The sequence below is a fragment of the Choristoneura fumiferana genome, chromosome Z, assembly GCF_025370935.1.
Source record: "Choristoneura fumiferana chromosome Z, NRCan_CFum_1, whole genome shotgun sequence".
Taxonomy (NCBI): domain Eukaryota; kingdom Metazoa; phylum Arthropoda; class Insecta; order Lepidoptera; family Tortricidae; genus Choristoneura; species Choristoneura fumiferana.
Window position 1 is genome coordinate 21664548 of NC_133472.1, and position 26054 is coordinate 21690601.

The 26054-nt window shown below is 37.8% G+C and overlaps 1 protein-coding gene across 1 annotated transcript in view; it reads right to left on the reverse strand.

Moving 5' to 3' along the window:
• LOC141433861 (diacylglycerol kinase eta-like) overlaps positions 1-26054 on the reverse strand; it is a 145281-nt gene that overhangs the window by 39449 nt on the left and 79778 nt on the right. The window contains exons 4-7 of the mRNA XM_074099534.1: positions 20471-20616; positions 14556-14754; positions 9050-9141; positions 7790-7995 (exon numbers count right to left, since the gene is read on the reverse strand). Of these exons, the coding sequence (XP_073955635.1) occupies positions 7790-7995; positions 9050-9141; positions 14556-14754; positions 20471-20616 (643 nt within the window). The remainder of the gene's footprint in view (positions 1-7789; positions 7996-9049; positions 9142-14555; positions 14755-20470; positions 20617-26054) is intronic.

Genomic DNA, 26054 nt, shown 5'->3' on the forward strand with positions numbered 1-26054 from the left:
AATTACTGATCAAAACGAATCCAAGCACGACTATGTGCTATTATTTTTTATAGAGTGTACTGGTGTGCTCGATATCCTGGCTGCAGCATCAGGTCATCCTGCTGCCACCATTGCATTGTATGTAGAATCAAATATTGATTGAAACGAATCCAAACACGATATTATCTGCTATGCTTTTATCAAGAGTGTACCTACTAGTGTTCTGTATATGGTAAGCCAAAAGTCGGGTATAGTTGTTTGCTGAAGACACGTCTTTATGAAACACTTTTTATGAAACACAAACCTCATTGAAGCCAACTTTGATAAAGCGCTCGCCAAATCCACACCGTATTAATCAGTATGTTTACCTATCGTTTTTTACACTAAAAAAATCATACTAAGTATTTAACACTATTTACAAGGTTTATAATACAGTTTTAAAATTATTCACACTAGTCGAGCTTCTTATTACTTATTTAATTACACAACATCAGAAGTCCGCCGAATTTCCCGCGAATGAACAGAGTTGACATTTTTTTTTTATCCTCGCGCGGCGCTTTTACGGCAATGGATTCAGAAGCAAACAGCCAGAACCAAAGAGGATGAGAATTCAAATTGTTTTTTATCCGAAATACTTCCACAAGTGCTTACGGCTATATTTTTAGAAGCTTTTCTTTAGCTTGCCCTGTTTATTTATTTATTTATTTATTGTTTGTTTGGGACAAATCTTAGAAGCTAAATTTGACCCACTTCCAGTGGTCCGATCGACTTGAAATTTGGTATACTTATGTAAATTTGGTGACAATATAATAATCTGGTAGTGACATCTTGGTAGTCCTGCCAGGATCGTCGCTGCAGGAGGGAACTCCTCGATAGTTAATAGTACCGACTTGAAATTTGGTACAGATATGTAGTTTAGACGACAATGCAAGTACAGTCAACAAAAAGTACATTCGGCAAAAAAGCTTGTATTAAAAATTATTTTTTTAACAAAAACTTATTACAAGCATTATAATTATTTGCAGTGTACCTATTATAACTATGTTTGCTCGGGTGAAATCTTTCAACTCAAATTTGAAGTGGATGTCTTCAACCGATTGAGCTGAAATTTTACATGCATGTATAAATCCGATGACAATGCAATATTATTATAACATGGAGTTGATCTGATGATAAAGCTAGCGGGTGACCATAGGAACTCTGTGATAAACGACACGACCACATCGAGTTTGGACTCGTTTGTCGTCTTGACGAGTACTTTGGTAACCAGGGGCATAAAGTACAGTCAGCAAAAAGAACTTATATTAGAAGAATTTTAAGAAAAACTTTTACTAGACTGTTTACGGAACCCTTCATGTAAGAGTCCGACTCGCACTTGACCATTTTTTTTTTTTTAGTAATAGGATGAATTGGAACAGCGTCGGTTTTGCGGGAATTTTAGAATTTATTCTACGGTGCCATCCTTCTATGGCATTAGTTGTTTTGTTTTTATGACCGTAGCAGCTGAATATATCACCGGTAAGTTTCAATATCTACTGGTTATCGAAATATTGATTATATCTGTTAAATATGCGTGTTGGCTTGTTGTGCTGCAATTTCATAGTCACATTTAAATAAAACAATGTTCATTCCGAATTGCCTTTTCAATATGGTGAATAACCGCTCGTAGGTTTCTTGTCGCTTATTAGGTAGTAGAGCATATAATAGCGGCACAAATGTGACAGAATCATCATCATAAGCTCAGTCTACACGTAAGGAATACATTTGGTAGAATGGCTTACGGGTCACTTGAAAAGTGCCATCTCCATAAAATATGTCTTTGCTTCGTATTAGTTCCCTTGCTTGGGAAGTTCCGAAAAGTAAAATTTTGTCATCACTCCCGTCGTCGTACAACAAAAAATCAGATACGAGGCTGTCGGGCAATCTATATAAAATATCTCTTAAATTGTTAAATAATGTACGATCCATTCCTAAATATTTGTTTCTAGCTCTATATAGAATGCTAGATTTGCTGGAAAACGACGGTATCTCGTGTTCGCATGATGCAAACTTGGATCTGTTATTCTCGAAACAGAAGTTTTCACACACTTCTTTCTTGCATTCACTCATTGTTGCACTCACTATGTTTCGTGATCTATCTGGAACACATATATGCCTCCGTTCTTTTAATACTGACTTATTTATATCCAATGTAATGGATGTATTGCATTCTTTTTGGTTGTGGCATCGCCAATTTGTAGATCCCCTTGGATTTTTCTTTACAAAATTATAACGGTAACCCTTATATAAAAGAACGGGTTTTCCTTTATGACTTTCTATAAAAATCATATTATTATCCATTTTTATCAGGTACTATAACATATTTTTCATAACATGCCGCATACAGACTCACGCCGAGAACTCCCGAGAACACCCGAGAAGCGTGAATGTGATCGCTTTCTCGCCGTCTCGTTCTCGCGCTCGCCTGTTCTCCGATCGGTGTCGGTATTTTCAAAGGGTTTCTCGGGCGAGACACGAGAACGGTATTACATTCTTGTTCGGTCTCAGTGCGACCGTGGACTTAATTGTGTGTTGTCGACGTTGTCGTGTTTACAAGTGTAATTCAGTGCTATAAAATGTGGAGTAACGCATTAGAATTAAAGTTCATAGAACATTTTCATTCAGAGCCTATTTTATGGGATGCAAGCCGCTACACTGTCGTCCATTCCGGATAACGATCGAGAATGCGAATGAGAAGGTCGCACGAGTGTAGATGCCATCTCGGTTCTCGCGTAATTTCTCGGCAAGACTTCTCGCCGAGACTTCTCGCGTTAGTCTGTAGGCGCTATATAGGCGCTAACACACATTCGCTATTTTAATGACACTTTCAACTATTATTTTCTTTGCAACAAAAGACTCCAAACATAAGTGGCCATGATAAAAATAGTCAGAGCAAGCAAGCCATGTAAATCGGTACGATGCAAACCAATAATTTACTTTCAAAACAAAGTTTAAACCAACTTCAATTCTGTACTTCGCCTAGCCACATTCGTGAATATTTCCACATTTCCTTTCCACTTTACCACACGAACTGCTTTTCGAGAGCAAATGCAGGGATTATTACAGAAATAACCCAAGTTACTATACATATGTGTGCTGATAATATTTGAGGAGTTCTGTTAATTCCTCAGGGATCTCAAAATCACCTTTGGCATTTCATTAAGTGCTTGTTTAATGGAATCATATCTGAATCTCCGACGTGCTTTCAATCATATAGGAGTTCCATAAGTCCGCTGTGTTCTTCATCATCAGTCCCACTTCACCAACATTTACGATTTCCGGGGGTAAATAGAAGAGTTATAATAGAAAATACCGAAATCACTACGAGGGTTATGCCAAACGAAATTAGATACTCCATGCTCGTTTGATTGATACTGGCCAGTTATACACCACCGTGAAGGCTGATTAAATAGCTATAAATTTAAAAATGGAATACTCCGGAAATTTGCGTAATCTTTCTTCTTCTTCTTCTTTCTTTTCAACCTTTCACCACCCAATGCTGAGTGTAGGTCTCTTCTAATGCACGCCATTCTTCCCGGTTTTGCGCCTTTCGCATCCAGTCCTTTCCGGCCACTCTAACAAGGTCGTCGGTCCAACGCATCGGTTGCCTGGTTGCCTGCCTACATTTCTATGCCCTACTCTAGGCCTCCACTCAATCACCCGACTACCCCACCTGTTGTCCTGTCTACGGCATATATGGCCCGCCCACTTCCATTTTCTGCTAGCAATCACACGAGCTATGTCGACCAATTTCGTTCTCTTCCGGATCTCTGTGTTCCTGATTCGATCACGTAGAGAGATACCTAACATAGCCCGTTCCATGGCTCTTTGGGTGACTTGGAGCTTGTGTAGCACCTGCTTTGTCAGCGTCCATGACTCGGCTCCGTAGACCATGACTGGTAGGACGCATTGTTCAAAGGTCCGACGCTTGAGGTTAATGGGGATACTTGTGCTCTTGAACTCTTCGGACAGTTTGCCAAAAGCACCCCAGCCTAGGCGGATGCGGCGCTCAATCTCACTATTTTGTCCGAATTTGGCAAGGTTCAAGGTTTGTCCCAAGTAGACATATTCCTCAACTCTTTCTATCGCATGCCCATGCACAGTAATGTGATCTGTATTGGAGTCGTTGTTGCACATTATTTTAGTCTTCGATGTGTTCATCTTATTTGCGAAATATTTAAAAAAAAAAATCTGATTGATTCTGGCGGGAATTTGCGGTTACAATGGAACTTGGTCGACGTGATTTTCGAGTTATGATTTATTATGACTTTAAAAAAGGTTTAAAGCCCCAAGAATGTTTTGAAATTTTAGCCACGACTTTTGGTGAGTCTGCTTGTTCTCGTGCAACTGTCTTTAATTGGTTTGCTGAATTTAAAAGAGGGCGGGATAGCTTTGAAGATGAGGCGAAGTCGGGGCGACCGCCAACCGCAGTTACTCAAGAAAATGTGCAAGCCGTAGAAAAAAATATCCGTGAGAACCGACGAATTACATACGTAGAGCTTGAGCGTGATCTAGGAATTGGATCAGCAGCACTGCAAACCATAATTCATGGACAACTGTCCCTCCATAAGCGTTGTTCGAGGTGGGTGCCGCATAAACTCAACGATTTGCGTGGATTGGTGTAAATTTATGATAAATAAATTCGATGCTGGCGAGAACAAAACTGTGTATGATATACTGACAGGTGCCGAAACATGGTTGTATAACTACGATCCTGAAACAAAGCGGCAGTCAACGGTATGGTGCTTTGAAGATGAACCGACTCCAACAAAATGTCGCCAAGCACGAAGCACACAGAAACAAATGGTTGCCTCATTTTTCTGCAAGACAGGCCATATTGCGACTGTGGTGCTAGAGGATCAAAGAACTGTCAACTCAGAGTAGTAGGTATGTGACAGTTTGTGCTCCACAGGTGCTGTCAGCTTGGTGTGACAAGCGGCCAAAGTCAGGAACCCAGCACCTGCTCTGGCACCACGACAACGCCGACCCGCACACTTCTGCCAGAACACTCGACTATTTTAGTTCGAAAAATGACACTATACTCCCTCACCCGCCATATTCTCCTGATCTGGCACCTTGTGATTTTTACCTGTTTCCAAAAATTAAAGAAAAATTAAAAGGAAGGTGATTTGAAACCAAAGAAGATGCCCTGGCTGCCTATAGTTAAAAAAAAATATTTCTCACTTTTTAGTGATTCGTAGCCAAAGTACATCTCACAACGATTCCATTAAGCCCAAACACGACTTAGTTGCTTTGTTTTATAACAGAGTTCCGTTGCCTACCTTCTGGCTTCAGCATCAGATCAGTTCGAAAGAATCATTAACTTAAAGCTTCTTCTTAGTCGCTTATCTAGGTATATTAATCATGATCATTTATAGACGAGCGAGCATTACTTAGTTTTGATGAGTTCCATTGGTCATCACGGTCGTCTTCATCAGGCCCAGGTTACCAAATGATACTTTCAGAATGTAAATGCTTATCTTAATGTTAAAAAAGCCAAATCGCTATAGGTGTGGCTATAAAATTTGAGGTTTGCCCTCGATTTCCCTAGGATATCATCAGATTTTGATTTGGTGACAATGGGACCACCTCAGAAAATACCCTTTCGATTAAAAAAATAATTTTGAAAATCGGTTCTCAATTGACTGAGTAATCGGTGAACATACATAAAAAAAATACAAACATTGGAACATAGAACCTCCTCCTTTTTCGAAGTCGGTTAAAAATATGGTAAAAAATGTCGTCTTGCGTGGTAAAAATGTGTTAATAATACCCTAAACGCCAGAAAGGCAGACGGGATCTCATATCACCAGTAAGTCCTACTATTTTATGAAATTTTTCTCCAATTAATTTAGATTGAAATGTTTTTGTAACGATACCGAATTCTCAAAGGTAAACCAGGGCCGCATTTGAACTCAGTAATCATCTATTACATTGAATAAGAATGAGACATATGTTACTATTAATAACGTGATCTATTATTATTACTTTGTATGTATGTACATACAAAGTAATAATAATATGTGGTCGGATTGACTTCAAATTTGGCACACGTATGTAAATCAGGTGGTAACGTCCTGGTAGTCCGGCCAGTAGCGTCTCTGCAGGACTGAACTCCTCAATAGTTAAGGGTATCGACTTGAAATTTGGTACGGATATGTAGTTTAGATGACAATTCTAGAACAGTCAGCGAAAACAGCTATTAAAAATATTGTTTTTATTTGAAGTCTTCACAAGCTTTGGGAGTCACTGAGGTCCCAGCTCAAAATTAGACCTCGAGTCCGAGTAGCGCGCCGAGTTACGTTTGCGTCCTCTAATATTAATAGAATCTCCTCTACATTACATACAATGAAACTTTTTAGGGTTCCGTATCTCTCTCCATCACGAATGAGATAGATAATATAGTATATCCGCAATATCCGCATAGCTAGGTCCTTGGTAGCGTGTCGGACACTTCCAAACCAAGGTTCCGTAGTCGTTACGAAAAAATCATATAAACTGTATTAAATAAGTAATAACTATAAGGGTTCCGTGTTCTCGTTTTGACAACGGAACTCTAAAAACTGCTATACCTATACATTCGTAAAAGTACAAATAATATAAAACAATATCATAATTGGTGGCAAGTGTCCCATGATATTTATTTATTATAATTTAGAAACGTAGACTGAGCATTTCACTACTTACTTACAATATTCACTTCACAAAATCCATTTTTTTTAATAATAATATTAAATTTTTAAAAGTAATAGGGTTGAATAATTTTACTAGGTAGGTTCCTAAACAATGTTATTGCACGTCCCTAAATGCGCCCTTGGCGTAATCGCAGGCGAGATTGGCTTTCTTCGGGCATGTTCGGCCATTTTCGTCAGCGCTTGATGCGCCGCGCGTTTTGTTTCTAACAGAACAGCTAGTCTAGTGCCGTAAGGTACATAGATGTCAATGGTTCTGTAGCAGCCAGCATCAACACAATTGTACCCTTTTTGTGTAATCTCCTAACATGAGATCCTGCACCGGTTGAAAGTGATATGGGTGCATGCCGGACGCATTAAGGAAACGCCTCACGAGAATTTGGCTTACTCTAAAACGTCTGGCAGCTTGTCTCGTGTTCACTTGTGGGTTTCTGTGAAAAAAGTGCCGTATATACGTCTGTACAGGTTTTCCGGGTGAATAAAAGGCCAGCCTGTCGCCTGTGCGTGAGCTGGTACAGTAAATAAACTGTCCAAAAGAAGATTTTGAACCATTCACCGAATTAGGTTACGTGTAGGCACTGGGGGACTCGGGGTACTTTTCTCGAAATGAATCTTGTGTACGAACTGTACTATTTGTTTGTGCGTAAAATGTTATCATATATCGAAACGTTGAATTGTTGTGTATGGATATGAAGCTAGCATTATAAACGCGGATTGATAGCAATTTTTCAATTAAGTAAAATTCGCAGCGTATTATGACTTGTGAGATTTGTCATTGTCAATGTTTATTTCTTAACGTACTTATCCATAAAAAGGTTGAATTGAATAATCTCAAAAACGAGCTAGGAGTCATGTCATGACATTTCAACCTAACAAGTAGGGTAATCATGAGACACGGTAAATTTAAAATTAATAATTTCATTAATCATTATACATTTACAGATTTTTTTTATAGTTTTACTTACGAGTGCATTAACTAAGGTTAAAGAGCCAGAAACACATATTTGGGTTCACGACTTAGGAGTCACCCTGTATTAATTAAGCGTTGCGCTTCATTCAGTCGTGTAATTATACCTGACCTGATCGTGAGTTGACAAAAACAATTAAAGGTGAGGCGTTGGTAGGCCTGTCCGGGACCCAAGCGTCGTCGGGGCCGACGGAATGCAGACGCGTCGGCGGCACGATGGAGGCGCGCGCGGCGCCCAGAGAGCACGAGGCACGCCAGCTGGGTTTGCACGCAGCGTGCACGCTCTTGCGGCACCACACACATCTGAAGTCTTGTAGCCTGCCAAATCATGCCTTGATTGATGAGTTCCGTACCAACAGCAGAATGAAAAGACCTGTGAAGTTCAACAATTCGACGTAGGTATCAAACTGTAATAAACTCCTTTTACAGATAAATTATTTAAATCATCATTTTTTTTTAATTTATTTGACAAATACACAATATATACAGTAAATAACGAATAGAAATAAAACTAAAACTAACTAACTAATCCTAAAAATATATATTTGCAAATATCACCCAAGTCGCTGCTATTGGGCAGGGTCAGGGTGCCCATAAGGCTGGTTTCGTTTCCTCGTTGTATGGCAATGCCAATTTTTGAATAATATATGTTTTTTGAACTAAAATAAGCAGGTTTTACTTTTAAATCTTAGGCACACTGAGCATTCTGTATATTTGACACACCTTATTATGGGCGAGGAACCAGTGTGGTATGGTTTCTACTGTGCGTAGAGCAATACCAATCGTTTTTAGTCATGGCTCGTGTCGACGGTTTGAGTATAAATTTCGGGTTTAACAGTCACGTCTTGTACCTATCTCACGGCTTAAGGCCATACTCCCAAAACCGCATCTACTCGTACGAGCGTTAAACAAGTCACACTAGCTAGCTCTGTTGGAAAAACAACAGTGCCGGGCGGCGTTTTATGTGTGGGTAATCTAAACAGTGACCTGTCTTTGATAGGCGTGTCATTGTCACTCAATGAAAACATCGCAGAATCAACACATTTGGGAAATCGATTAAACCGTGAGATGTTACGAGGTCAAGAAAACGTTAAACTAATGTTTAAAACTAGTGTTAAAAACTGTTTTATGTTTACTGGTACCTATAGTTAGATGTTTAGCAGGTAAAACAACACTGCAACGTAATTCATAAATTTATTGTAGTTTATTTTCAGGTTTTTTTAATAACTCATATTTAGTATGAACCTCGAGGTTTTACATTGTTTTTGGTTTACCTAGATATTTGCCAATTTATGACTGTAATGAGTTCATTTAAATTGTTTTCATTCATGTAAGGTAACGGATTAGTAAATAGAGTATTATACTGACTGACCTTAGAACGGAGCCACATGTTTTATCACAAACGTCGCATTTAGCAGCGACTGGTAAATTGCCCTCCAACCATTGATGTGGCATGATTATATTCTGAAACAATAACACTCTATTAAAGTACCTATCTAATCTACTTTTATGCAAAAAATAATGTGCTACATGTACCTACTATCTACTGAATCGTGACCCTCTGTGGAACCTTCACGTAGAAAAAGTCACAGTAACATCGCATCCCAATAAACATTTTGGTAACAAAAAAAACTTTTAACCAGTTCATTAAAAGCTAAAGACTTTATAAAAGATGATTAAGGGAGTAAATATATGTTTAAAGCTGTACTGGAGCATAAACTGTATCGTTTATACAGATCAGCTGGTTTACGGCTGTATATTTGCCGAAATGTTTACTTATAGCTTCTTAAAAGCATTGAAAAACACAAAAATACAGCGGTTAGTATAGACGAGTACCTTGCAGTTTTAGAATACTATAGTTACATAACGACTGCTTACAGCTCTTAATGGATTCCTTTCAAAGTCAAAGTCAAAGTCAAAATATCTTTATTCAATTTAGGCTACAACAAGCACTTATGAATGTCAAAAAAAATCTACCACCGGTTCGGAAAAACCCCTGCTGAGAAGAATCCGGCAAGAAACTCAACGAGGTATATATATTTTTTTAAAAACAGATTTACAATATTATTAAATGACATGTATACATCACAAGTATTTAACACAACTTTATTTTTAACACAGCTTTATTTTTAACACAGTAGGTTCGCTATTTGAAGGGATCGCTAATGCGGATCGGAATTATTTCCAAATATCCCTGTCCATGATATAATCATTAACTTTATAATACGCCTTTGATATTAATGTCTTCTTGCTTGCTTGACGCTGTACAAGGGCATAAAATATTGCTACCAGCTGGATATTGGTGTAAACCTACTCTATTGTAACTCCATCATATTAGGCTTTGATAATAGCTGAATAATACAATAGTGTAATGCAATGCTTCTGGCTGAATAAAACTTTAATGGGGCTATTATAAAGCCTACGCTATTAGTATAGATTTTACCGTATAATTCAGCCTTAAGTGTTCATTTGGTATTACAGTGGGTAATTAAAATTCTAATAGTGTTTGTAAAGATCCAGCTTAAATATGGACTTTTGATTGGTCTGCAATAAAGTCTTTTTTTTTAAGAGAAACTGTAACGTCAGTTCTTTAGAGTGGTGCACTTATATGTCTGGATAAGATTTTATTTATGTGTATGTGCTGCTTTAAATCTTCAAATTAAGGACGTTTAAAAATGGAAAAACAAAAGTGAACAGGTGCAATAAAAATAAAGAAAGAAGATTGGTACACCCATAATGCACATCGGACTAACAGAATGGGTTTGCATACAATTTAATTTAACCCTAAATCGCTGTAATAATTAAATTCTAATATACATACAGTATTTTTCTTTAAGCTGTTAATTATTCTATTATTATGCCTCAGTTCAGCAAATAACTTCATAATGGTGTACCAAAAGAACAATAGCTGTTTAAATTGGGGACTCCATTAAAACATAACCTATAAATTTGGTTTCAGTATTACATCAGATATTTTAGTGTTAAACAATACAATTAGTTTATTTTCAGTAGAGAAGTATTGAAAACACAAAAGTTTCGGTTTTAGGTCAAATAAAAAGTGGCTGGTATTTACAAACATTCTCGTTACCTAATTTCTATTATTATCTATTATTTCGAGGGCGCCTGAGTTTTTTGCTATAAAATTATATACATATTCACGGAAAAGTTGCAGCGGCAAGCAAAACTTCAACAGAGAATAAAAATACTTAGTCCTTGTCCTAAGCTGCCATACTTTTACAACTTGTAAATGGCCATGACCGCCCTGTTATAATGAATACATTTATAATAAGAAAATAACCAGTTTGCTCTGTGAAAGTAAAATAATTCTTATATCAAGTCTTTTACCAGCCTGAGCATGTATACAAGTATAAAAAAGCGTAATCGTAGAATTGTAGCTGCATAATGGTATTTTCTTAACCCTAAGTCCGCTTGTTATTTTTGCTTGTACAGCTATAATACAGCTGTTAACCAGCTGAATCTACACTTGAAGCTGTATAATTTGTGCCCCCTTTTGGATGTACAATGGCTGTATAACCAGAAATACAGCCAATATGTAGTCAATGAGGGCTATCGTTTTTTGTCTCACTAGATGGCGCACTGTTGCGTGAGGTTTTTAAGTATGGTTTTCAAAGTCTGTTATTACGGGCGTGAAAACAAAGTTTAGATTAAAATCATATTTAATACACCTTAAAACCGTACCATAAAAATATCGAGCATGCCACAGTGTTGCATAGTCCCCGTTTTGTTCGGAAAAAAGGGAGGACAAAGGTTTCCGAATGACAAAACTGTCTCAAAACACAGACATTCATTGCCCCGGAACGCATATTTGCCATAATTCATTTCAGATATTTCAAAATATTCACAAAATTATTCTAATTATAAATAAACCCGCGTAGCTCGCCCAAAAACTATGAGATTTGACATTTCGGAGACCTCACGCTACACTAGCGCCTCTAGCGACGAATTCATACGCGATAGCCCTCATTTAAACAGCCTAAGGTAAAAAAAAAAACTATAGTGCAGTCTTTATACAGTAAAAAATGTTTGTTTTGCTTGATAAGAGAATTCATTATGACATTTAACTACTGTGAGAGCGTTCTACGGTGGGTCAGGAATTAAATGGTTTGACAGTACTTATATGAAAGATGATAATTAACATTAAGAACCATTTTATTGAACATTCAATGATTTGTTGTAGTTAATATCGAATATTTTTCAATTCTACGGAATCCATACTAATATTATAAATGCGAAAGTAACTCTGTCTGTCTGTCTGTCTGTCTGTCTGTTACGCTTTCACGCCTAAAGGCTGAACGGATTTTGATGAAATTTGGTACAGAGATAGAATAGACCTTGGGAAAGAACATAGGCTATCTTTTATCGCGAAAAAGAGGCTTTAAGGGTTGAAATTGGGATGAAAGTTTATATGGTGGAAGTTCGTCGCTGTCGAAGATAAAACCATGAAATTTGGCATTTAGGCAATTAATCCATACTAATATTATACTTAAATGCGAAAGTAACTCTGTCTGTCTGACTGTCTGTCTGTCTGTTACGCTTTCACGCCTAAACCGCTGAACCGATTTTGATGAAATTTGGTACAGAGATAGAATCTTGGGAAAGAACATAGGCTATCTTTTATCGCGAAAAAGAGGCTTTAAGGGGTTGAAATAGGGGATGAAAGTTTATATGGTGGAAGTTCGTCGCTGTCGAAGATAAAACCATGAAACTTGGCATTTAGGCAGTTAATAAGAAATAAGTCGATATTTGGTTGAGCTTTTTTGAAATTTCGACCTGTGAGGGGATGGAATAGGGGATGAAAGTTTATATGGAAGGTCGTCATTATCGAAGATAAATCTATGAATCTTTATTAAACTTGCCATTTCGGCACGTGATAAGAGATAAATAGATATTTGTTCGCGCGTTTTTTTAAATTCATCCTGTGAGGGGGTGAAATAGGAGATGAAAGTTTATATGGAAGATCATCATTGTCGAAGATAAATCGATGGTTCTTTATGAAACTTGGCATTTGGGCACGTGATAAGAGATAGGTACATCGATATTTGTTCGGACCGGACCGGATCGGGGCGTAGACAGGGAGGCAACGGAGTGGAGCGGAGGCAACGAATGGAGCGGAGACAATGCAGGCTACAGCGGAGATAGTGAAGTAGAGCGGAGGCAGCGGAGTGGAGCTGACGCTGCTGAGCGGAGCGGAGGCTGGCGGAGCGAAGGCTGGCGGAGCGGAGGTTGGCGGAGCGGAGGCTGGCGGAGCAGAGCGGAGGCAGTGGAGCGGAGCGGAGACAACGGAGCGGAGGCATCGGAGCGGAGGCAGCGAGACAGCGGAGTGGAGCGGAGGCAACGGATGGAGCGGAGACAATGCAGGCTGCAGCGGAGGCAGTCAAGTAGAGCGGAGGTAGCGGAGCGGAGCTGACGCTGCTGAGCGGAGGCAGTGGAGCGGAGCGGAGAGAACAGAGCGGAGGCATCGGAGCGGAGGCAGCGAGGCAACGGAGTGGAGCGGAGGCAACGGATGGAGCGGAGACAATGCAGGCTGCAGCAGAAGCAGTCAAGTAGAGGGGAGGTAGCGGAGCGGAGCTGACGCTGCTGAGCGGAGCGGAGGCTGGCGGAGCAGAGGCTAGCGGAGCGGAGGCTGGCGGAGCGGAGGCTGACAGAGCGGAGGCTGGCGCAGCGGAGGCTGTGGAGAGGAGGCAGCGGAGCGGAGGCAGTGGAGCAGAGCGTAGCGGACGCTGCTTAGGCTCTGGAGATGATTGATGGTGATGGTGATGAGTGGTGCTGATTATGATGATTGGTGATGATGATGGTGATTGTGGTGATGATGATTGATGATGATGAATAGGTAACAAAAAAAAATTTAAAAATGCCATCATTTGAAAACTAACTGCGAGGGGATGTTAGCAGAGGGTTATGATGCAGTGATAGCAGAGGCTTTGAAGCTCATAAGAAAAAATGTACGCAATGTGAGATCATCATGAAAAAATATGATTTTCAGATTTTTCTTATTTATTGTGCTATAAGAGCTACCTTTATGCAAAATTCCAAGTATCTAGGACAGCCGGCAGTGCGCTATAACTTTTTCTGTTAAGGCGATTTGTATGAAAACACCTTTTTAATGACTGTAGCTTTTGATTGCCTTGACTTAGAAGTTTGATTTTTTCACAGCTTTCGGGACTATTGACCTGAGTTTAGGGTTTTCATTTCAACTCGATACCGATACTCCGCTAAAGGGTCCGCATAAAGGGTCTTGACAGACAGACGGACGGACGGACAGCAAATCCTATAAGAGTTCAATGTTTTCCTCTTGAAGAACGGAACCCTAAAAAACATTTGTTCCGGCGCTTTTCAAATACGACCTATTTACTTGAAAATATGGGGATGAAAGTTCTTACGGAATTCCAAACAAATTTACTATAAGTATATTTATCGGAACTATGTGTAACTAAAATGCCGTCTTAATTATAATCATATCCTCCTAACTTACAATAAAGGACGTACCTAAGGTGTCAAGAGTTCACTATGAAGAATTAGTCCTTTTGTGCTGGCAGGGTACGTCGTTTTGCTAAAATGTGGCTACCCGCAAAATATTTATGTTTTACTAAAGAACATGGATGGATGGAAGAACAAAAATGGTTATTTTCAGTAAACCGTAGAAGTTTCTATGTGCTATTATTGGCAGAATGTATCCTAAATAAATTAAATACTTCCCAAAGTTACTATTCCACGCGGACGAAGTCGCGGGCAAAAGCTAGTTTATAATAATCCTGGAGTCCAAAAGGTTTTTCATAAAGTCATGAGGACGAGGATCAAGTGCTATCGACACATTGTCGTGAGCTCAAAGGCTTAACGGTTATGTTTGACTGTCTTACGCCTTCAGCGTCCTCGACTAAGTGCGGGCCGAGCGACGCTAGCGTACTCCACTTGCAAGAGGGCGGCGCGCGCGCGGCGCATCGTTTGTGCGCCCTGAACTTGCACAGTTCGCAGGCGAGTGCGTGCGCAGTGCCCAGCGCGCCGAACGGCTCCCGACACACGTTGCAAAACGTTGGCCGAGCGTGCGTAGCCGCGTACCTGTAAAAATACATTTTCAAAACACTTGCACATAAAGTAGATGGCCATCTCATTATTAGTGGTTGGTTTAGTGAATTTGTGTTAATTTTTAGGAAAATAATAAAGAAACCTTTCGATAATATATGTTTTGTTTTTAATATGGCATATGTGGTTGAAGGCTGCAAGTCTCATACATAGGTTAAGAAAACTAAATTCAAATGTATGGAAAATTTGGCAAAATTAATGCAAGACTATTATCTATCAGGATGTGTAGGTTATAGAACAAAGTTAAATTTTATCCACTCTCCCCCCCCTCCGGGGCGAGCTTCACCCCCGCCCCCTCGAATATGTCCTGGACCACGGTATTTTCCATTTTAAACGAAAACCGTACACGATACATAAAAAGTGTGTACGAACAAAATAATCCTAGATAAATTTACTATAATTCTTTCATACATACAAAAGCGGTACCACTTACAGTTTCAGCGCAATCTGGCACCAAATACGAACATTTTTATTAATTTATCCAGTTTTTTTTTGTTAATCGTTTAGTTTTTTCAATTATTTCACACTTTACCGCCAAGATATGTATGACTAAAGTAAAGAATAAAATATGCTCTTTATAAAGAGGTATAATTCATTTCTACACTCATTCATTTGACGCTGCTATGCTATTTTGAAAACTCACCATCATTAGCTACTCTCGTCGATTAATTTGAACTTTGAAAGAGCCGGGCGGTGGCCGCCGCCGCGCGGTCAGTGCGCTAGTTCCCCACTTCCCCACCCCTACCCCGCACGCTCTGCACGGCCACAGTAAAAGAGACCAAGTAGGTTAACTACGAACAAAAATACATCGCGCGGCTTAAATGTGCGCGCTTCGCGAGATGATCACCTTTTACATTCGCGTACTCGAACTTACGTATTTTTAGGGTTCCGTACCCAAAGAGAAACAACGGAACCCTATTACTGAGACTCCGCTGTCTGTCTGTATGTCTGTCTGTCTGTCTGTCTGTCTCTCCGTCCGTCTGTCACAGGGCTCTATCTCTTGAGCCGTAATAGCTAGGCACTTAAAATTTTCACGGATTATGTATTACTGTGGCCACTATTTTATCAACAAATACTAAAAATAGAATAAAATAAATATTTAACGGAGGCTACCATACAACAAACGTGATTTTTTTGGAGTTTTTTTGATTTTACTATGTACCACGATGTGCAAAAATTGTAGAGGCCAGAGTTGCGTGAACGTATTCGAATGCGACATTGAAGAAGATTAGAATAATGCTGTTTTTTGAAGTAAATGTTATAATAGTTAATAAATAAATAATAATATTGTTAGAAACTTCTAAAAAATAAACGTAAGTTTAAAATAAGCTGGTTTTATTTCCAATTTGCAATCTCTCTCAGGCCCAGTACCTGTAGGTAGCGAATTTTTAATAGGAAAGAAGGAATCTAAACAATAAATTCATCAAAAGAACTCTCCAGACCACACTAGGACACACCATTCACTACGTGTCATACTTAGTTCCGTTTCGGGGTACATTTTTGGACCTTTTTTAAGGTTCCGTACCTCAAAAAAAAAAACTGAACCATTATAGGATCATTCGTGTATTTGTGTCCGTCCGTCCGTCTGTCATAGCCAATTTGCTCCGGAACTACTTGACCGATTGAATTGAAATTTGGTTCACCTATGTAAATTGATGACCCAAACACGGACGTGTAGTGTAAATAAATTAATTTTAAACACGGGGGCCAGTTTTGGGGGTCAATTAGAAAAAAAATCTATGTATAAACTATATCGTGTGACATATCAAATGAAAGGGTACATTATGAAAATCTCAAATATATATTTTTATTTATTTTAAATTAATAAGTTTTGAAGTTATTTAAGAAAAAAGGTGAAAATTGACCATTTCCTCGCCCCTTATCTCCTAAAAGCCTGCCTAAAAATTAAAAAAAAATACAGGGCATAGGTCCATTACCTATAGATTACAGGAAAACATATGAGAATCTAATGGTATTTAAAGTAACACCGTTTAACCAGTATGAATATTTATATTTCGCTGAATGGCCAAATGAATTCAATTAAAAAAATAGCATAGCAACGGTAAATTAAAGAAAGAGTTTAGAAATAAATTATACCTTTTTATAAAGAAAATGTAACATATTACGAAAACAGGTCGTATCAATATATATATAAAAAAATACAAAATATTTTTTGGTCTCATTTTTTTACATTTTACAAAGGTTGGAAACTCCCATTAAGCATAAAAATGCTTTTCATAATACGATATGTATTTCATACGATACGACTTTTTAGAATATAATTTCTGAATTTCATTCCTGGCGTGCTGAAACGACAATTAGACCAATCAAAAGTAAACGTCTGCTGCATGTGAAATTAAATTGATCGATGAGAATGCGTCATTCATGACTTTTAGAAAGAAAACATATATATGTCTATGCCTATGTCCTCTCGTAACTACTCAAAGGCTGAACCAATTTTGATAAGTCATACATCATTGGATTTGTCTTGATGACGCGAGTGACACTGGGTACATGAAATTCTTGAAAAAACAAAATGGCGGATTTTTGGCGCCAAATTGAATATTTTTCAGCAAAAAGGTAATTATTGCCCGCAACTCTCACGCTGTCGTCAGTACCTAGTGGGAGACTTGCGGCTTGCTTCGTCTTCCGGTTCGTGGTCACCACTCGAGAACTTCTCTAATATATTATTACTCAGCAATTTATTTATATTTATGATAATTAAAATTTAACGGGGCAACGCGGCGAGTTTATTGGGCATCTTTGTACCTGGTATGACGCGGGGCGGTTTATTTCACTGACCTTTTTGTTATTTGTTTTGAATTTTGTAAACTGACATATTTAAATTGTAAGTATTAAAATTAGTAAATATTCGTTAATATATGTTTCGACCCATACAGCTCCTATTCACTATGGGTTCATTTTGTTATACAGCACGTAAATTTTATACGGGCGTATATTGTAATGGCGATTATGGACCTAGGCCTAGGTAACCTATTTACATTCATTTCTTTAGGAAATTAGTTTTTTTTTTCATACATAATAATTAAGCACGCAATATATTGCATCCACAATAATTAACGTACCGATGCGTCATGTCATGTCAGTCTTTAAATTAGTTTGCTTTATTAATTAATGTAACAAATCAATTTCAAACGTGCTGTTATGTGGTTAAGGTGTAATTATTGCACATTCGATGCTCTGCCATCCCGTGAGGAAAACGACGTGATTATGCAATAAAAGTTGAAAATTATACTCATAACTTTAATTAAAGTCGGTACAAAAATATCTTAACTAATCACGCCGATTGTTTCGCCTGATACCGATTTTCTACGTGATGGCCGTGCACTTCGATGCAAGTGAGGTAGCGACTCTCCATATTTATCCATCGCAGTCTTTCAAATACTTCAAATCTTTTAATTGTTCCACTGTTGTTCGTGGTTGTGAGTAAACCTCGTTTTTCACAGCCCCCATAGGAAGAAGTCCAATGGTGTCAAGTCAGGGGAGCGTGCAGGCCACCAACGAGGGCCAAACCGACCTATCCACTGGTCACCAACCATCAAGTTTAGGGCCATCCTCGCTCGAACCGATGAGTGTGCGGAAGCCCCATCTAGCTGCAACCAGGTGTTATTTATTGCGTTCTTCCGCCGGTAAAGCATTGACATATGCAGCCAAAGGTCCATTTAGGAGTTCAAGAAATTTGTCACCATTTAAATTATCGTCAATGAAGACAGGCCCAATAATGCGATCTCCGTATATCGCTGCCCAAACGTTGACAGTCCATCGATACTGATGCCCTGTTTCCATTAGCACATAAGGATTTACCTGCGACCAGTAATGGCTATTTCTTTGGTTCCAGACACCGTTTCTGGTGAAGGTACTTTCATCCGTCCAAATGATTTTCGATAGATATCCCTCATCTGCTTGCTGTTGGTCACGTATCCACGTACAAAACAATACACAAGGCAAATAATCCCTAGGTAGCAAAGCGTGTGCTTTTAAAAATTTAAAAGGGTGTTGCCTGTCTTTTTTTAAGATTTTGTGGACAGTCATGTGTTTCACATTAAAACGTCGCCCCGCTTCTCTGGTGCTGCTCTTCGGGTATAAATAGGAATGTTGCAAAATGTTTTCCTCGATTTGACCCGGCAGACGGGCACCATTTTCCACTACATTTGGTGTTCCGATAGGCAGACCATCGCGAATACGCCGAAAACAATTAACGATTACTCGTGAATTTCGCGGAATTCGCCTGTTAGCAAAACGCTCTCTGTACATTTCTAAAGCCCTTTGGCCGCGTTGTTGAGCTTCACCGTAAATCAAAATCATAACAGCGAGTTCATTAGGAAGAAAATCGACGGTCGCGGCATTTTCAACAATTTTGATCACTGACGGCAACATGACAAATAATGTCAGGAAAGCAGTCATACCAGAGACTGAAAACTTATATGTATCGAGCAAAAATCAAAAAGTTTTTATTTCTCTACAAAGTCAATTGCTAAACTTCTTCGTTGTTGTTTGTTGTTGTAGTTTTAATTGTAATCAAACGTTTTCAATCGCTTCAAGATGAAGAGCAATCATCTTATCAAAACAGATATTAAAGTGTCTGACGAGCAACGGCAACGTCAGTCGTTAAATGATGTTGTTGACAAATGCAGTTTTCACTTTATTTAAAGTTTACTACGTGAATTTATCAGAAATCTACATCTTAGGTACTATCACCACTTTCTGTGAAGTTTAAAGATAGGTAAACGATAAGTAGTTTAATAGAAAAATGTAATATATCGAGGTAAATGATTCAAGAGTTGCAATGGCATAAGAACTAACGCATTTGCATTGTAAGTAACGATTTACTTGAAAAAATCTTTCTTTGGTCAAGTTATTAAGCCCTGATTGCTCCTATTAATCGAGAAAACCATGAAGAAAAAAGGCAGTTTTTAAAAGATATTATAAAAAATAAAGTAAACAAACTGTTAATTACTTGTTATGTCAAAAAAAGTTGGACTGCGTACATTGCTGCCCAGTCGGACTTTAAAAAATCATTACACCTAATTAATAACACTATTTAACAAAATTATTATTTTATATGAGTCATATTACTGGATACTATTGGTGGATAAAGTAAACGACCGTATAAAATTTACACGCTGTATATTGACCATTTATTAGTAAATTATCTTTCTTTATTATCTATCTTTCTTATCTTTATAGATAGATTAAAAAAAAACATATAAAAGATATCTACAAAAGATATTTTGGAATCACTTCGCCTTTAAGTTTCCGTACCAGCCTCTAACCTTTCTCAAACCCATCACATGCGGTATGCACTACTTTCACAGAAATTTCATCCCAATTTATGCTCAAAAGATTTTTTAATTGTTCTAAATTTGCTATTTTATAATTAATCAGTTTCGAAAGCATATACGATCACACAAAAAAATCTAAAGGATTAAAATCCGAAGAGCTGGCTGGCCATTGATTCATAGGTAAGAAATCGGTTAAATTAGCCTTACACCACGCTTGAACGGTGATTTGATGTGGGATGGTGCTCCATCTTGCTGAAAAATAATTCTCACTTCTTCTACATTCACAAATCTTTGCGACGCTACAATAAAAATGCACTTGATGATGGGTTATGGGTATTATTTTTTTCGGTATGTTTATGACTGATGAAAGTTGCGGGTACGGTAGTTACCATTGATGGTCTCGGCAGGAGAGCCTCGCCACGAGGTCGGTGACGTCGCCCGCGCTGTGCAGCGCGCCGCGCAGCGCGTCGGCCCACGACTCCATCTCGCTGCGACTCTCAGCGCACAGCACGAGGACCCGACTTGATGTTATTACCTTTATAAAGGTTAAGATTTTGAACATTAAACTACCGTGAGACTCACTCATATTAAATATATTGACCCGGATAACTCACGTCTTAAATCGAGTTTAGCTCGACATGTTTCGAGCTAATCCGTAGCACTGGGGGCCTACCACGCTCTCTTAATACGATTCAGTTTAGGCTCTAAACTGAACTGCATCGCTATTTCGTACCACGACGTTACTTTTGCGATTCAGTTCAAGCACGGTTCAGCGACAGCGATACAGACATTTTCATTCACTCACTTCAAGCGGTTTTCGTACCATGACGCTTAACTTGAGTGGGGATTGAATCGCTTCAGTGTCAAATTTTGCGATTCAGTATAAGTTACTCATTCAAGAACTTTTAAACTTTTATTCAAGTTTTATAACTTTTCATGGGTACTATCACGACATTGTGCTTCTTAACTCCTCATTGATAAAACTAAGTTTTCAGCTCAGATCAAATTTATTTGTAATCAACTCAACGGTTGCTAAGAAAATGCAATGACATAGATTTATGGTTTTCCAAAATAAAGAGGTTTTAGTACCTATACAATATTTGGTTTGCATAATTATAGCGGCATCCCTTTCGCGACTTAACGTTTCAGTTTCGGACCAGAGACAATAATTTAATTTCATTCACTTGTAAACCATTGAGACTCAGCTCTGAGAAATAAACGTCGTGGTACCAATTTCGACGATTCAGTTTAGGTGCCTAAATTGAACTGCTCTGCGTTTGGATCGTTTATGAAAAGATCATGGTAGGCCCCCTGGCAGTGCGCGTGTTGCAGCAGCCGTTGAGTCGCGTTGCTCCGAAGACGAAGGGCTACGGATTAGCCCGAATCATGTCGAGCTAAACTCGATTTAAGACGTGAGTTATCCGGGTCAATATATTTAATATAAAGGTTACGATAATATTTACTACCTATATACTGAGCAACAAAAAATCTGGCCCTCAAATATAATGCAGTAATATAGCCTTATATTTAATTTTGTATGTAGAGAAGGCGGGATTTTGTGCCGCTAAGACTGATAGATACTCTAGCTCTGGAGAACCAACAGAGTTAATTGCTACTCACAGTAAGTGGTTTATTTCCAGCATTTCATCAAAGTGACTGCAGAAACTGAACCCCCTACATGGAACGTTTAACAAATTAAGTACTTTTTTGATGAATGTATAAAAATACTCGACTTATTCATCAAATTTAATTAAACCCAACGTCGCCGGCGAAGAACCTACCGTCATTTCACGGTTAAAATGGGCGCATTTTGAAATCAGGAGATTTTGATGGTTTGCCTCTGGTCAGAACCAGTAATATAGGTATGTATGTACACGAGAGTTGAAGTGAATGATTACACACACAGCTACAAAAAGAACTAATTGCACAAAAGTAGAATGAATGAAATGAATGAGTAAATGTCAAAATCCTGCTGTCATTACACGACATGTTCTTGCATGTGTGCGTGACCTCAATTCTGGTGGCACTACCTATATGCTATACTATGTTTTTACAAATAAAATAGTTCATCTATCATATGATAAGAAACATGTCGTTATAGCTGTAAAATATTATTATTAAACAATGTCTGAATCTAAACCCACTTGAAAACAAATAAGTATCAAGATCGGGACATGACGACAATAACAAAAAAATGGTGAAGTTGTTAACGATGCGCCGCTAAATCTATGGTTTTCTAGGATAGCGGTGCCGTCATATCATCGGCTGTGAATGACGTCACTATATGACGGCCGTCTTTACGGTAAAGACATGTGGAAAGTTCCACGGCCGTATTAATATTAATACACCGTCACTCATCTATTTAAAAAAAACCGTCAAACCAAACGCATCCACGAGAGTAAATGGACGACCTATCTGTTTGCGAAACTAAATATATTTTCACGACACTGCTCGAAAATGTGGCCGTAGATAACCTAAATCCAGTTCACAAAACTGCTTATACATGTACATGTAACGGCTGACTCATTTATGGCTCGCAAAACACGACAACAATGTAACACATTACGGTATTAGGTCGTATCATCAATATACCCAGGGCTGGGCAAAATATATGCTTTGCTTTAATGGAAATACAAATTACAAAATACTATCTCGCAAGTATTTAAAATACGAAATACAAAATACATTTAAGTAATGTATTTGAAATATAAAATACAAAATACAGTATTTTAGCTATTTTTAATTGAAATACAAAATACTATTAAGAATAAAATGTTATCCAGCCTAGCATAGGCTAAAAAGCAGAGTAAAAGAAGATTAATCAGTACCTGAAACCAGTTTCCTTTCACAAACAGCAGATTTTTAAATAAACTGTCCGACAAACAGCCTCTTGTTGAAAAATGAATAAAAAAACCCCGACACAAAATAACGCCAGCAAAAATTTAAAAAAAAATACCCAAAAAAACGCCGCCAAAAAAGACGACTAAAAAGTAAAAAATAATTATGCACTACCTAGCTGTTGCCCGCGACTTCATCTGCGAAGAATTCGTTTATCCTAAAAAAATAGCCTAAGTTAATTTAGTATAAGTACCTAGTAATATTTTTTTTATCTAAGCGTCGTCGGTGTCGGGGGACCGCTATGGTTAACAGGAAACTAAATTACATATGTTCTATTTTTAAAGTATTAACTTAAGCGGTCCCCCGACACCGACGACGCTTAGATAAAAAAAATATTACTAGGTACTTATACTAAATTAACTTAGGCTACAGCTCATCCTGTTGCCACCATTGCATTGTATGTAGAATTAAATACTGATCGAAACGAATCCAAACACGATATATCTGCTATGGTTTTATCAAGAGTGTACCTACTAGCGTTCTGGATATCCTGGCTGCAGCATCAGGCCGAGAATTTCATAATCTTGCATATTTATATAGCATACATGGGTGTTTAAAATTTTAGGCCCCACATAATATGTTTGAAAGTAAAGTAAACACCATTATGCTTCAAAGATTCATACCGCAGCGAACAAAAGAGCTGATAATCTTGAAACGGCTGAACCGATTTTGATAAAATATGTCTAAGATCCATCGCTGGAAAACCTGTTTTCAAATAAATAAACCGCATTCAAATAAGTCCACCTGTTTAAGAGCTACGGTGCCACAGATAGACACACAGACACACATAGCGGTCAAACTTATAACACCCCTCTTTTTGCGTCGGGGTTTAAAAACCTGCTAAAGAAAACAATCTTTCTACAGGTCCGGTGCACAAGCTTGTGTTAAATTGTATGAACACATTTTTAGGGTTCCGTACGTCCGTCGATTCAGCGATTTGTTTACAAAATATTCAACTTTAAAGTGCAAATTTTCATTAAAATCGAGCGTCCCCCCTCTAAAATTTAAACCGGTGGGTGGAAAAATTAAAAAAAAATCAGGATGGTAGTACCTAAGTATATCAAACTTTCAAGGAAAACTATAACGGTATTTGCTTGAGAATTATTAGTAGCTTAAGAGTAAATAGCAGCCTAAGGTATAAAATATACCTAAACTATGGAAGATTCCGTATAAAATACGATATTCTTAGAAAAATATTACTTAATTTTTTCGTAATGGCTACGGAACCCTATTTTGGGTGTGTCCGACACGCTCTTGGCCGGTTTTATTTATGACATATAAAATCTTCCATTTTCTGAGTGAATTGTGTTTCTTCGCTGTTACGAGTATGAGTATTTTCTACGTATTATTATAGTTACATCTGTTGGAATTTGTGTTTATTCTCTGTTATCATGAGAGTTTTACATGATCACACTATTATCTCCTGGGTTTTCATCTACTACATTAGTAAATACTGCTTCTCTGGGACGATGGAAGGCTGTCCAAGAATGACAAGAGATCAGATCTTTTCTTTGATGCTTCTCCACTTGAACCAGTACCTGGTTTTTCTCTTCGTCGAACATAATAGTCTCGTATGTAACACCATTTCTTAGAGCAATCGGAATCTATAAAAAGTTCTTTTTATTTGCATACCCCGGGACTTTCGGGGCACGAACGATTTACTAACGAGTAGACATTAATAGATAGGTTATTCTGACAGCCAATGCTTCACCCTTTGTCTCAATTGCCTGTGCCCAACGATGTAAGATTTAACGCAATTTGTCAGTAAAGAAACTCTTTCATTTTTTTCAATTGATTGATGTTACTTAAAAATCTGATATTTTTTCTGTTATTCCTACCGATAAAAAAAGTTTCAATGGAATTCAGTCATGTTACTATCAAAGATTTCAGTGGGTATAAATTGGATATATAGGAACGATCTACAAGTAACACCGCGAGAAAACCTTGTATGGTATGAAGTAAAATTATTAAATTCAAATTTTATAAAACTGACTTCTACAATCCTGAATAAAGCCACCACCACCCCTTGGAGTGTAAAGAAAATAATTTGTAAAATCTATTCATAAATGACGTGAAACACAATTGAATTGAGAACCTCCTCTTCTTGAAGTCGGTTAAAATCTGAAATAGTAAAAAGTGCAAGAAGCGAGAGGCTGGCATAAACAAATGACATGTCAATAATGTCACGACCAAAATGACAGAGACAATGTATTATATGACAGTGCTGTACTTTTTTCGGTGATTGTCATCAGTCTAAATTCGAAAATTGGTCCGATCATGATCTAACAAAAGTTCTTTGACTTCCAAAAGTAGCTATATAGTATATTTCCAAAAGTGACCGGACATTATATTTTCAAAAGTGGCTGGACAGTAAACTTCCAAAAGTTTCTATAGTACTTTAAGTCAATATAAAATTTTCCTATTATCTCGATGTTGCAACAATTAATTTAAAAACATTTTTAATTAAATAAATAAAAAATAGCCCATCTTGGATTCTTTTAGCAAACCCATTTCTAATATATTTCCTAATATACTAAATTTATTATAAAATACGTTTCATTCTATTATCAGACCGGTGAAGATCTTTTTAAATTCGGATCTTCTACTAATGTTTTGTCCATCAAAGTTTTGACAGAAGAAAATACAAAGCCTTCGTTTCGTACTTATATATATTTTGTGCCCGTTCAGAAGCGATATATTTTTCATAGTTTGCATTGCGTTAAAATTCACAATGATTTAATGTTATACATGAAAAGGTCACTTTCAAATCAAAATCAGACAAAATATATCATATCACATCATAATAGCACATTCAAACACATTTTACTGTATTTATGTTAAGTAGGTAAGTATTAAAACAAACAGGAGCCATTGGATAAATTTTACTCTTACTTCACTACTCGCTTGATTTTTACGAATCAACGAGAGGGACTGATGTTAAAAAAAAAACTAGGAAAAAGGGATCTTAATTGTTCATTGTGAAGTAAAAGGCTTCACGCTTCACTTGAGAGGGCTGAGAAAGCTGAGATAAGAGGCGCGGCTGCGAGATGAGAACGTAATTGCCGTCGACTTTTG